Here is an 11,776-nt window from a genome sequence, read left to right as displayed (position 1 = left end):
CAGGCATGCCCAGTGACCAGGCATGCCCAGTGACCAGGCATGCCCAGTGACCAGGCATGCTCAGTGTTCTGTCATCCCATGGTGAAGTTTTCCTCACCCTAGGGCTTGAGAGTGAACACAGTCTAACCCTTCACAGCTCAATGGCACACTGATGAAGATGACAGATGACAGACTGATTGATCAATAGACGTGTGTATGTGTATATATCTTCTTTTGGAATGTTGGAGCTATCTGAGAGCTATCTGAGTCTTTTGACGTTAAATTTAAATCATCCCACAGAGGTGTAGTATTTGTTGGGGTTACTTTATATATTCTCTTGTCCCTCTTGCTGCCTAGCTTTCTCTATTAGTTTCTCTGCTTTTAACATTCTGTTTTTCACCGAAGTTGCCACTGCAAATGGTGGGAGAGCAGATAATCAAGTGTGTTAAAACCATGCTTAATATGAAAATAAATAGACTCCAAGTGAATGCTTAAGGAAACTTTATTAAGTAAGATGGATATGTTTTTTCCACGTGGCTTCTGGGACTGATGTTACCTTTTAGAAACCAGATTGTTTTTGTTTTTGTTTTTGTTTTGTTGTTTGATTTGTTCTTTGTTCCTTCTAGGTCATGGTAAATACGCTTCATGGATAAATAATATCTGAATAAAGATAAAAACATCTGAATACCTTTTGATGATCACATTTTCAGTCTAGAACACGCATCCTCTTTTTACGTGGAGTTTAATTTTTTTTTTTCTATTGTGGAAATTATGGCTCAGAAAAAAGTTGAAACTTTCAAAATAAAACCACAGAGCTCATTTTCAATTCCCAGTTTCCTAATCTCATTCCTTTGGGATCCAGTGAACTGAGAGGCGGTGCGACTTTGCAGAGAAAACACCTCTACTCATAGCAATGAACCTTAATTCATCCCCCACCAGAGCTGAGTGTTGCCACATCCTGGGGTGTTGGAGGTACTAATGGGTGTCAGAAGTTTCCACATCTGTCTAATCTGACCTACTTTAAACCATTAAACTGATCCAAGGGTTTACAGGCTGCCACTATACATCTCAGAACAGCTTATTTTCCATTCCTAGACACCGTCAGGTGAACAAAGGGCCAACAGTAACAAAACAAAAAGTCATAAAAGTATAACTATTTTCAGTTTTCTATAGTTAGATGAAATGTGTTCGTTATGTGAAACGATTTAGCTGTTGTTAGGGTCTCTGGAGGGCCGATTATAACACCTTCATTTTCCGAATTCCGAACCAGTTGAGAACCACAACTAAAGCGTAAGGCAGAAAGAAGTCACAGCATCAGCTGCATTGCAGGTACAGCTATTATTGAAGAATGTTCATGCACACATAAACTTTAATCCTGAAACCCAGTCCTCATCAGTCGTACTCGCTCACTCGGGCAGGTCTCTCACACAGCAGAGTTAGATGTGGGCTTCCCAATGGAAGGAGGATGGGCCCACAACCAATTGCTCATTTCCCAGTTCTTCTGCCTGATCAGTCAGCCCAGGCCTGGAGTGGCAGGTGTGAGGGGCAGAAAGGTGTAGGGGACTGAGGCAGTGGTGCTCCCTCTGCAGAAGAACAAAAAACAAACCAAAACATGGGGAGTGGAGAATAAACATCCCTCAGCATTGGGGGTACGTGTGGATATTTGAAGTCCAAGCTTTATTATCTGTGTATGGTGCTTTACGTATGTTGTATCATTTCACCTTAAAATAATTACCCCGGCCCAGCCCCAACCCCACCCTATGAACACTGAACACTGTAAAGGAGTAATTATAAATATTATTATCACCACTTACAGGTGACAAAGCAGCCTTAGAGAGGTTGCTTACTTAGCTCAAAGCAACATGGATGGTCATAAGAAGAGCATGAGTCAGAAACCCATTCTTCCCACTTCTCCAGTTTCTGGTGAACAGTTTCTCATGTTGATAAGTCTGAAAAATACTCATCCAGGCAAATAAAATTTCTTATTTGAAAACCATTCTGAAGCTGTGTTGGTGAGAATTTGGCAATTCACTGATATAGGGTTTAGACTGTGATTTTTGTTAACTTTTTATTTTGGAATGATTTCAAGCTTTTAAAATTAAAACTTTAAACATTTCTGTTTAAATAATTAAAATAAATTGTTCTAATGTTCATTTATTTTTGAGAGAGAGACAGAGAGAGACAGAGCATGAGTGGGGGAGGGGAAGAGAGAGAAGGAGACACAGAATCTGAAGCAGGCTCCAGGCTCTGACCTATGAGCACAGAGACCGACACGGGGCTTGAACCCACGAACTGTGAGATCATGACCTGAGCTAAAGTCAGACACTCAACTTACTGAGCCACCTAGGCGCCCCTAAATAATTTTAAACAGAAAAGATGCAAAAATAGTTCTGAGAATTCCCAGATGCGGTTTACTCAGCTTCCGCTAATATAAACATCTCATAGAATTCTAGTAAAATTACCCAAAACAGGAAATTGATATTGGTACACTATTTTTTTTACATTTTTTTTTAACGTTTATTTATTTTTGAGACAGAGAGAGACAAAGCATGAACGGGGGAGGGTCAGAGAGAGGGAGACACAGAATCTGAAACAGGCTCCAGGCTCTGAGCTGTCAGCACAGAGCCCGACGCAGGGCTCGAACTCACGGACCGCGAGATCATGACCTGAGCCGAAGTTGGCTGCCCAACCGACTGAGCCACCCAGGCGCCCCAGTACACTATTAACCAAACCACAAACCTTACTCCGATTTTACCACTGTTTTCAGTATTGACTGTGACTTTTTTTTGAGGACAGCAACTGTATTACGTTCATTTTCATTTCCACGGTGCCCATCGGTAAGTCTGATTTAGAGTTGGTGATCCCAGCTGTTTGTGGAACGAGTCCGTGAATGACTGGATGTTGAGCTCCATGACACCACTTCTGTGTGTTTGTGCGTATATGCGTGCCACAGGTTTAGAGACACACAGCGGTAATGATTTGCATGAATGTTATTCAGAACTAAATTCCACATCAGGCTTTGTAAAGCATAGTTCTTTAAAACCGTGAAAACTTCTCAAAAGCAGGAGATAGTGTACTAATCAGACTGAAACATAGATACGGTGGAAATGGGCCGAGAGCTACAGTGCTGCGTGCATCTGATCATGCGGGTACGAATCACCCTTGAGTAAATGCCTGGGCAAGAGAAGCCTCCCTTGCTGGCAGTTGGTCCTGCTTTTCTATTTTTCTAGGTGGGTTAAAGTTCACAATAAACCAAATCATAGAAAGTCTCTTGCTTGAAGAGGAAATGCACACGGACACTTTTAAGGTTTCTCTTTTCTTTTGCACTGAGTTCCATAGAGAAAACATTAACGAAGGGAGAAATTTGCTATTACAGTGGTTTCTGACAGCTTCAAAAATAAACACTCTTTTATGTCGACCTTTATAACCAAAGAATGTGAAACCAGGAGAGAGAGGTGCTATTCAAAGCACAGAATTCCTTTTAGTGGCTTAATGGAGTTTAAAGTGGCCACTTTGCTTACTGTTTTCTCCATCGTCTTTTAACCAAAATAAAATATCAATATGATGAAGTGTAGAAAGGCAAGAATGTGCTATTATACTCAGTTGGGGAAAACTGGTGTAATTGTTACAAGAACTGATTTTTCTAAAAAGTTCAACTTTTAAAGGGTTTTAATTATTTTGTTACAGATGGAAGACGTCATAGCACGCATGCAAGATGAAAAAAATGGAATTCCTATCCGTACCGTCAAAAGCTTTCTTTCCAAGATACCTAGTGTCTTCTCTGGTAAGTGTGTATTCGGCACAGCACTCTTTTCTCCAGCACCTTTGACATGACTATTTAAAAACAATTGTAGCCACTGAGAATGGAAACTCTCAAACTCATGTCTTCACCAACTCCTTATAAAATACTCATGCCAACATCACGTTGGATCCTTGGAGTGACAGTAAAACAAATCCAAAAGACAAAAAAGAAAACAAGTAAAAATCGTGACTTTAATTGACTCTGGGTCAGTTGCAAAGACATAATGAACAAATGTGAAATGACAGAAGATGATATTAAAGATGATATGAAACAATATGGTATAGCTTATATATAGGGATTGAGAGCATGAAAAAATCAATGAGGAGTCAGGAGTCAGGAAGGGTTTCCTGGACAGCAGAGGCGAGCTGAGTTGGAAAAGTGAGGAGTCCTGTCAGCCTCAAGCCCCCCAGCTGTGTGTGCAGAACTGGGGGTGACCAGGGTGAGGATGTGTAGAGGGAGCAATGTGTGGAGGGGCTGTAGAGAGGGAGCAGGCAGACTTGGGTCAGAGGATGAGGGTCTTGGAAGCCCATCCAATGAATCTAACTGTGACGTGTGGAGAATATGGAGACACACTTTAGACTCTCACAGAGCACGTAGGCGCTCAGGGTGAATTGGTGTTCAGTGGGGGCTGCCTGTCACTATGGTAGGTCTAAGGCCTGTGTAGGAATAGTTTGGGTGCCAACATTCTGATATCCAGGAAGTGAAGGCATAGAGAGGATGCCTTCATTCAACATGAGGATTCAACATGAGGATCTGTTGAATAACTGGGAATATAAGCTTTAGGGGATATGACCCAGTGGTGTTGGTTTTGTTTTTCACTTGGGTGGCTGTGAGACAGAGGACTCATTAACAGAAATAGGCAGACCCCACGGGTTTGATTAAAAGGGACTAGAAAAAAGCCTAGAGACATGGATAGGAGTAAGTTAGAAATCTATGCTCTGGCTCCACGAGAATGAGGCTGTGCGTGAGCTGTGGGGCTTGGGCATGCTGGGCCTGGGCAAGCACAGCTTGGAGAGGAGGCAGAATCAGACAGGCCAGAGCCTCCACAGTGAGTCAGTAGGCTGAGGAGGCTGGTGCAGAGCATGTGGAGGAAGGGTGTTGATGGGGCTCCTGAACAAGTGTTGTGTGGTGCTTCGTCGTGAACAAGTGTCGAAAGAAGAGCAATGGTTTTCAGCCTTGGTAAGAGGGTAGTAATTACCAGACTGCAGATAGGTAGGCCTACGCGTTTGTGTCTAGTGGCTGAATTTTCTCTGATGGAAAGGGAGAGAGAACAGGGACCAGACAAAAGCTGCAATAGAATGGGGACGCCTGGGTGGCACAGTCGTTGAGTGTCTGACTTTGGCTCAGGTCATGATCTCACAGTTTGTGAGATCTAGCCTGGGAAGGGCTCTGTGCTGACAGCTCAGAGCCTGGTGCCTGCTTCAGATTCTGTGTCTCCCTCTCTCTCTGCCCCTCCCCCCCCCCATGCTCTGTGTCTCTCTCTCTCTTTCAAAAATAAACATTTTTTAAAAAGCTGCAATAGAATGAAATTTGCTCTCACAAAATATGCCCCCTTTTTTCTTGTTATTTCCTTTCATACCCACTTTGTTCCAGTTCCTTGTTCTTTGACAATAGCCTATATTGTCTAACATCTGGGACTGTACTCCATCTCTTCCCTTCTCACCATCTCACTTCCCCACTTCTGGGTCCTTCTGACTGCAGAATTTTGTCCATTCTTCAACTGCTAGTTCAGGGAGCTCTTTGGAGAAAACCATCCTGAGCTTTCATTATCTGTGCTCTCAAAAAAAAAAACAAAAACAACAAAAACAAAAACTTGTCTTTTTGCTTCTCTAATAGCAGTTATTATGCTCTACTTTGTCTTATAAGGTTTTTTGTTTTTTTTGTTTGTTTGTTTTTGTTTTTTTTGTTTTGTTTTGTTTTGTTTTTCTCGGTTTTTTTTTTCATGTGTCCTATATCCCCTAGGAAATATTTAACTTGCAGTCAGGAACTTAAAGTTAACTTTACATCCAAATGCAAATACGAAAATTACTCATGTTTTGATGACCTATGAGAGAATTTGCCTCCTTAAATACTCTAATACGAGGGTTACAACCCAAAATGCAGTTAGATTCTAGGCACATAAATGCTCTAAGTTACCTACCCATCTGCCCTGGGAACTGTGGTCAAGTCAACAGGGCATGGCCTATGTAAAGGCACTGCGGTCGAGGAATTCTTAATAACAATATCCATAAATGAAAATGGCTGAACAAGAAAAGTTTAGCCCATCAGATTAAGCTGGGCTGCAAGTTTGAGTTACCCACTCTAATAGTAAATCTAAAATTTTTGGTTGACTTCTTTGAGGAGTAGTACCTCATATGATTCCATAAAAATTCATACTATTCTGATGTAGCATCCTGTTGGAAGAACTCTTGCTTGACAATATTAAGACCTTAATTAAAAAGTAAGATTGGAGGGGCCCCTGAGTGGCTCAGTTGGTTAAGCGTCTGACTCTTGATTTTGACTCAGACCATGATCTCACAGTCGTGGGATCAAGTCCTGCATTGGGCTCTGTGCTAGGCATGGAGCCTGCTTGGGATTCTCTGTCTCTCCCCTTCTTGCACTCTCTCTCTCTCTAAAAAAAAAAAAAAAAAAGAAAGAAAGAAAAAATTAAGGTAAGATTGGACATATAGATGAAGAATGTTCATTAACATAAAACAACAATGGTAGTTACTACATAAAGAGAATATCCGTGACATTTTCATATTAATATAATTAGTTTCTAAGTATCATTCTGTGTTTCCTGGGAACTTTTCAGGAGCTCTCTGCCTCACAGGTTTAATGAGATGTTTTTCTATAGATTTAATTGGCATAATAGTATTATGTCTAGTATTTACCAACCTCTTCTTCTTCATATCCCCAAATTATAATGGTATAAAGCCTCATCTGCTTGACTAGCAGTTTTTGGTATTTGTGGTAATTTTTCTCCCCTGATATTTCTTACAGTGATTTGGGATTAATTCCTGTGTTCTTTCGTGGCCCCGGTTGACACCTGCTGCTTGCTCTCCTTCCTCTGTCTGCCTCTCCCTCTGCTCTCTAGGAGGGCCCCATATTCTACTGCAGAGCTCCTAACGAAACAAGGAATCTACTAGCTTCACGACCCTTAGCAGAACCAGAAACCGGTTGCGATGAATGAGTGATGTCACATGTGAGAGGAGGGTGGCGTGATTCTTGGGAGTCTGTCTTGTGTGGACTGTTCCACAAGGGAAACGTGTCTCAAGTATTGTTAGCCCAGCTCTTTCAGGTCACCCGTTGATGCTCCCTAAAGTCTTGGTGCTCAACACATGGTCGCTGGACCAGTTGTGTCAGTATCACCTGGAAACTTACTAGAAACAGAGTGTGTGGGCCCACCCCAGACCCACTAAATCAGAACCTCAGTTTTAACCCCAAAGCCTAAGAAGTGTGCCTTAAGCAGGGCACTGGAATGGGTTCTAGGCCACACCTGTGTTTCATCCAGGGCACTGAGTGCAGTCATCAACTTGCTTGTGCAGATTTTTCTCAGGCTTTCAAGGGCTCTGATTATTATTATTTTTTTCTTTTCTACAATCTGGCCTCAATCGAGCCTATCCCCGTCCTTTCTGAGGTTAGGTATGATGATATAGAAGCCTTTGGATTAAGTAGAGAAATGATTATTTACATACTACTTTGTTAACTTTTGAAAAATATAAATTGAGGATATTTACATCATGTTCATTACATTGCTTATGACAGGGTCCATGGCATACACTTCTTCTATAATAATACTAAGAAAATTTTGTCTTTGATGATAAACTTGACTTTCTCCTTTTTTAAAACAAAAAGAAATGTGTAACTTCTATTTTCCTTTTCTTGTTTTCTCTAGTTTCTAGAAAGCTCATTGCGAAATTGAACATCTCATTGGTACTTTCTCACCTGATTCATCACTGACATATCTACCTTCTTTTTTCTTCTAATTGTTTTTATTTTTGTCTGTCTTTTCTTGCTGCTGTTGTTTTAATCTGGTGTGTGTGTGTGTGTGTGTGTGTGTGTGTGTGTGTGTGTGTGAGAGAGAGAGAGAGAGAGAGAGAGAGAGAGAGAGAGAGAAACAGAAAGACTAGTGGGATTAATATTATAAATTGCTTCAAGTCATGTTTTAAAGATAGATAAGGAATAAATCCAGAAGTATCTGAGAAGTGTCCGTGTACTTAGGAATTGTTTTGTCCAGAATCCTCACCATTCAAGTGGGTCTACATCTTGCCTTTGAACTCAAACTCTCCATCACAATATAAAATGAAAGATGAAGCTCAAATATACTGCATAAAAGTATCATAAAAGTGCTCATTACATTTTTATACAATTGCATCTTCAAATTGGACAAAAATAACTATGAAGCTAAAAATATAATTTTTGCAGATTTTGCTGGGGATTTTCTCTGAAAGAGTCTCAAAAAACTTACTCCTATGATGTAACTATTGCCCTAGAATTCATATCCTGTAACTTACAATGTTTATTCATCTCTCACCTGAAAATCCTTGGTAAAGCAAACTGTGACACTGATATCAGCCACAAATCCTTTGTGTTTAAACTCTGAATGGAAGCAGAATATAGATCCAAATCCAGGTGGAGCACAAGTTTGTGAATAAGAGGAAATGATTAATTTTACATTTTCCACAACATTTGGTCCATCTTTGATAGTATTTTACTACTGTACCATTTACCTTTGACTACATGCATATTTGAATGAATTGAAAAACTGACTACATAGTTTTTTAGTTGCTTAACAACAAAATGTTGAAATGGGGCTTTTTTGAGTGCTTTATTTCTGGAAAATACATTACATTTTAATAATATTGAATATTATTTGGATGTAGATTTTTTTGTTCATTCACAATCATGGACATTTATAGAGTTTAAGAGTCTAATAAGAATAAATAGGATTCAAGTCCTGATAAGATAAATAATTATTTGCTCAATATTTAATGTTTTAAGAGTTTGAATCATATGTTGGCATTTTCTTTTTAATAATAACGGTTTCTTTTATAAGGGTTTGTTATTTTGGTTTTATATATTAAAATAGCAACTGCTTATGTATCATATTAACAATTACAATAGCTTCTAGCTTTATATTAATTATATATTACATAGTTTTATATATTTAATATATATTTTAAAATATATATAATGATATATATATTTAATATATATAATTATATATTATATGTTTTATATGTTATATTAATTTTGTATATCATATATATAATGGATGAAAAACATTTATTTCTACTTTCAAGGAAAATGTTAGTAATTTGAAAGCCTACTATCTGGTTAGTAGCTTTTAGTATATCAGTTTTATTCCTTATAACACTTGAAGGTAATTAGGAAATAGGGGGTTAGAGAGTTCAAGTTTTTACTCAAGTTTTGCAGTAAGCAATATTTGCTTACTAATATTCAAACCAAGATCAGTTCAGCTCAAGATCCCACTTCCGTTTTGCCAGCGCTGTGGGTTTCCCCATAAGTTTCGTCCTTTGCTAGAGCCTGTGTTTTTTCATTATGATGAATGAACACATATCAGAATCTGTAGGATTCTGAGTACTGGGGACGCTTACATTTATCTCCCAGCATGTCCTCATGTCCTCACTCCAGGTAAAAACTGGAATGATTGACAAAAAGACCTGAGCTTTTGTCTGTTTTACCTCTGGGGACCTTCAAGACCTGGGGAAAACAGCTGCATTTTCTTTGCTTCTAAAACACAGAGGTTACACGTAATGATGTCAAAGGTTCCTTTCCACATACATTCTAGAATTCAGAGAACCCAGTGTGGGGGAAAGTGTGTGAAAAGGATTACTGGAAGAGAACACAACAGAGTAGACTATTCATGAGATAGCTAGACTGATGAAGCATCAATGGAAATCTTAAAAATATTTTCTCCCTCACCAGCGTCTCCATGCCCATAGCTTTAATGACAAACTTTATTTATTCCTCTGGTGCAGATCTTTTCTCAGAAACTCAACATATTCAACTCCTTATGCAACGCGTGTCCCAAAGAAGCCTCAAACTCAACGTGTCACATCTCTTCCACAAATTCACATCTCTTCCACAGCCCCTTCCCTGTTTCCTGACTCAGGAAAGATGGCATATGTTTGAAGTATCAGAATCACCTTGGAGTCACCTTGACCTCTCTTTTACAGCCCTTTCTTCTCCTACCTATTTCATTAACAAGTCTTGTCACCTTTTTCTTCTAAGCAGCCATCAAATCTGTTGGCTTTTTGCCGTCTGCTCTTATATTGCTGTAGGTCCATACTGTCATCTCCACTCGTCTGAATTATCACATTGATTCCTAACTGGTTTCCACATCCACTCTGTGCTGTATCCTCTCTTTCTCCGCACTGGTATTTTCAAGTTGCAAATCTGATCCATTTAAATCCTTTTCTCATTTTAGAATTAAGATAAAATCTTGAACAAGATTCCCAACAGCAACATAGTTCAGTCCCTACCTACCCATCAGACTCCATCTCTCAGAGGACTCTCTCTTGCTCCCTTGGTTCTAGCCACAGGGGCTACTTTTCATCTCCTGCACGTCACCATGCTCCCTTTTGCCATGGAAGATTTCCACTGCTAGGCTTTTTCCTCGTTTTTTTGGAATACTTCTTCCCCTTTCCCCTTTTTTTCAATTTAGACCTACCCATCTTGGGTCTAGGCCAGTTTCCTTTCTTATCTATTCTCATAAAATGAGACTATTTTCTTTTGGAGTACTTTATTCTATTGCATAGTTATAAACTCATTAGTGGTAATATTTGATTAATGTCTATCCTCCAGACAATACGGTAAACTATAAGAAGGTTCCATATGCTCAGTTTTGTAACCCCTGCACCAAAAACAATGTCTAACACAGGGGTGTTCATTAAATATTTGTTAAATGGATAACTAATAATAGTAATTATAGAGGAGATATTTGCATTCATATGAACCATGAAAGTAGTTACACTATTGTGTGGCTTTATCAACACATAAATTATTTGGATTTTTATAAACCTTTTGTCAATGATTGTGGCTTTTAAATTGTGTTTAAGTAAAAAAAATTTTTTTTTCTCTGGAATCTAATGATATTATCTTTATTTATAATATAAACCACATGAACAAGAACCTGGAAATTCATTCCATGATGTTTTGAGGTGGGTGTCTAGGGCTGGTTGTAGCAGGTTCTATAGATTTCTGTTTGTTACTAATAAATTACATACGCCATAGGAGCCTCCTGTATTGTGAACATTTTGCCAGGCTTGGAGATACAGAGAAGCGAAACATGGTCTCTGTCCTTGAGGAGACTACTCTGTAGTGGGGAGACGGACAAATAAGGTGAGGTAATTTTCATGTTGGGGTAAACCCAGAGCACTGAGGAGTGTGTGAAGTCTAACCCATGCTCTTGGGGTCACAGGCATTTCTTGGAGAAGGTGACATCTAAGATTCACTGTAAAGGATGAATCAGAGTTAGGCAGACAAAAGGGGAGCAGTTGTTCAAAAACTCAAGATATGAAAGGGCCTAGTAAGCTCAGGGAACTTCATAAATTGTAGTGACCTTGACACAGGATGAGGCATATGGAGAGTCTAGAGAGGAAGTTAGAACTGATAGCAGTAGTTAGAATCTTAAGGAAACAGAATTTTATCCTGTAAAGAGTCAGAGGCAATTGATGAATTTTAAGCAGGGAAATGGCATTATCAAAAAAAAAAAAAATTAACGTTTTTATTTTATTTTTTGAGAGACAGAGACAGAGCGCTAGTTGGGGAGGGGCAGAGAGAGAGGGATGTGCAGAATCCGAAGCAGGCTCCAGGGTCTCAGCTGTCAGCACAGAGCCCGATGAGGGGCTCAAACCCACGAGCTGTGAGATCATGACCTGAGCTGAAGTCAGACGCTTAACTGACTGAGCCACCCAGGTGCCCCTCAAAAATTTTAAATGGCAGTTTGTCTGGGAAAAATGTAGGGAGTAAATATCAGTTTGTAGACAA

The 11,776-nt window shown here is 39.5% G+C and overlaps 1 protein-coding gene across 8 annotated transcripts in view; it reads left to right on the top strand.

Moving 5' to 3' along the window:
• Positions 1–11,776, top strand: part of RGS7 (regulator of G protein signaling 7) — a 508,190-nt gene that overhangs the window by 232,787 nt on the left and 263,627 nt on the right. For all 8 annotated transcript variants that reach the window (XM_040451794.1, XM_040451792.1, XM_040451789.1 and 5 more), the window contains exon 3: positions 3,667–3,763. In XM_040451794.1, the coding sequence (XP_040307728.1) occupies positions 3,667–3,763 (97 nt within the window). The remainder of the gene's footprint in view (positions 1–3,666; positions 3,764–11,776) is intronic.

This window comes from Herpailurus yagouaroundi, unplaced genomic scaffold (assembly GCF_014898765.1).
Source record: "Herpailurus yagouaroundi ecotype Mexico unplaced genomic scaffold, PumYag 205, whole genome shotgun sequence".
Lineage (NCBI taxonomy): Eukaryota > Metazoa > Chordata > Mammalia > Carnivora > Felidae > Herpailurus > Herpailurus yagouaroundi.
Note: the sequence above shows the minus strand (reverse complement) of the source record. Positions and strands in the feature narration are given on the sequence as shown.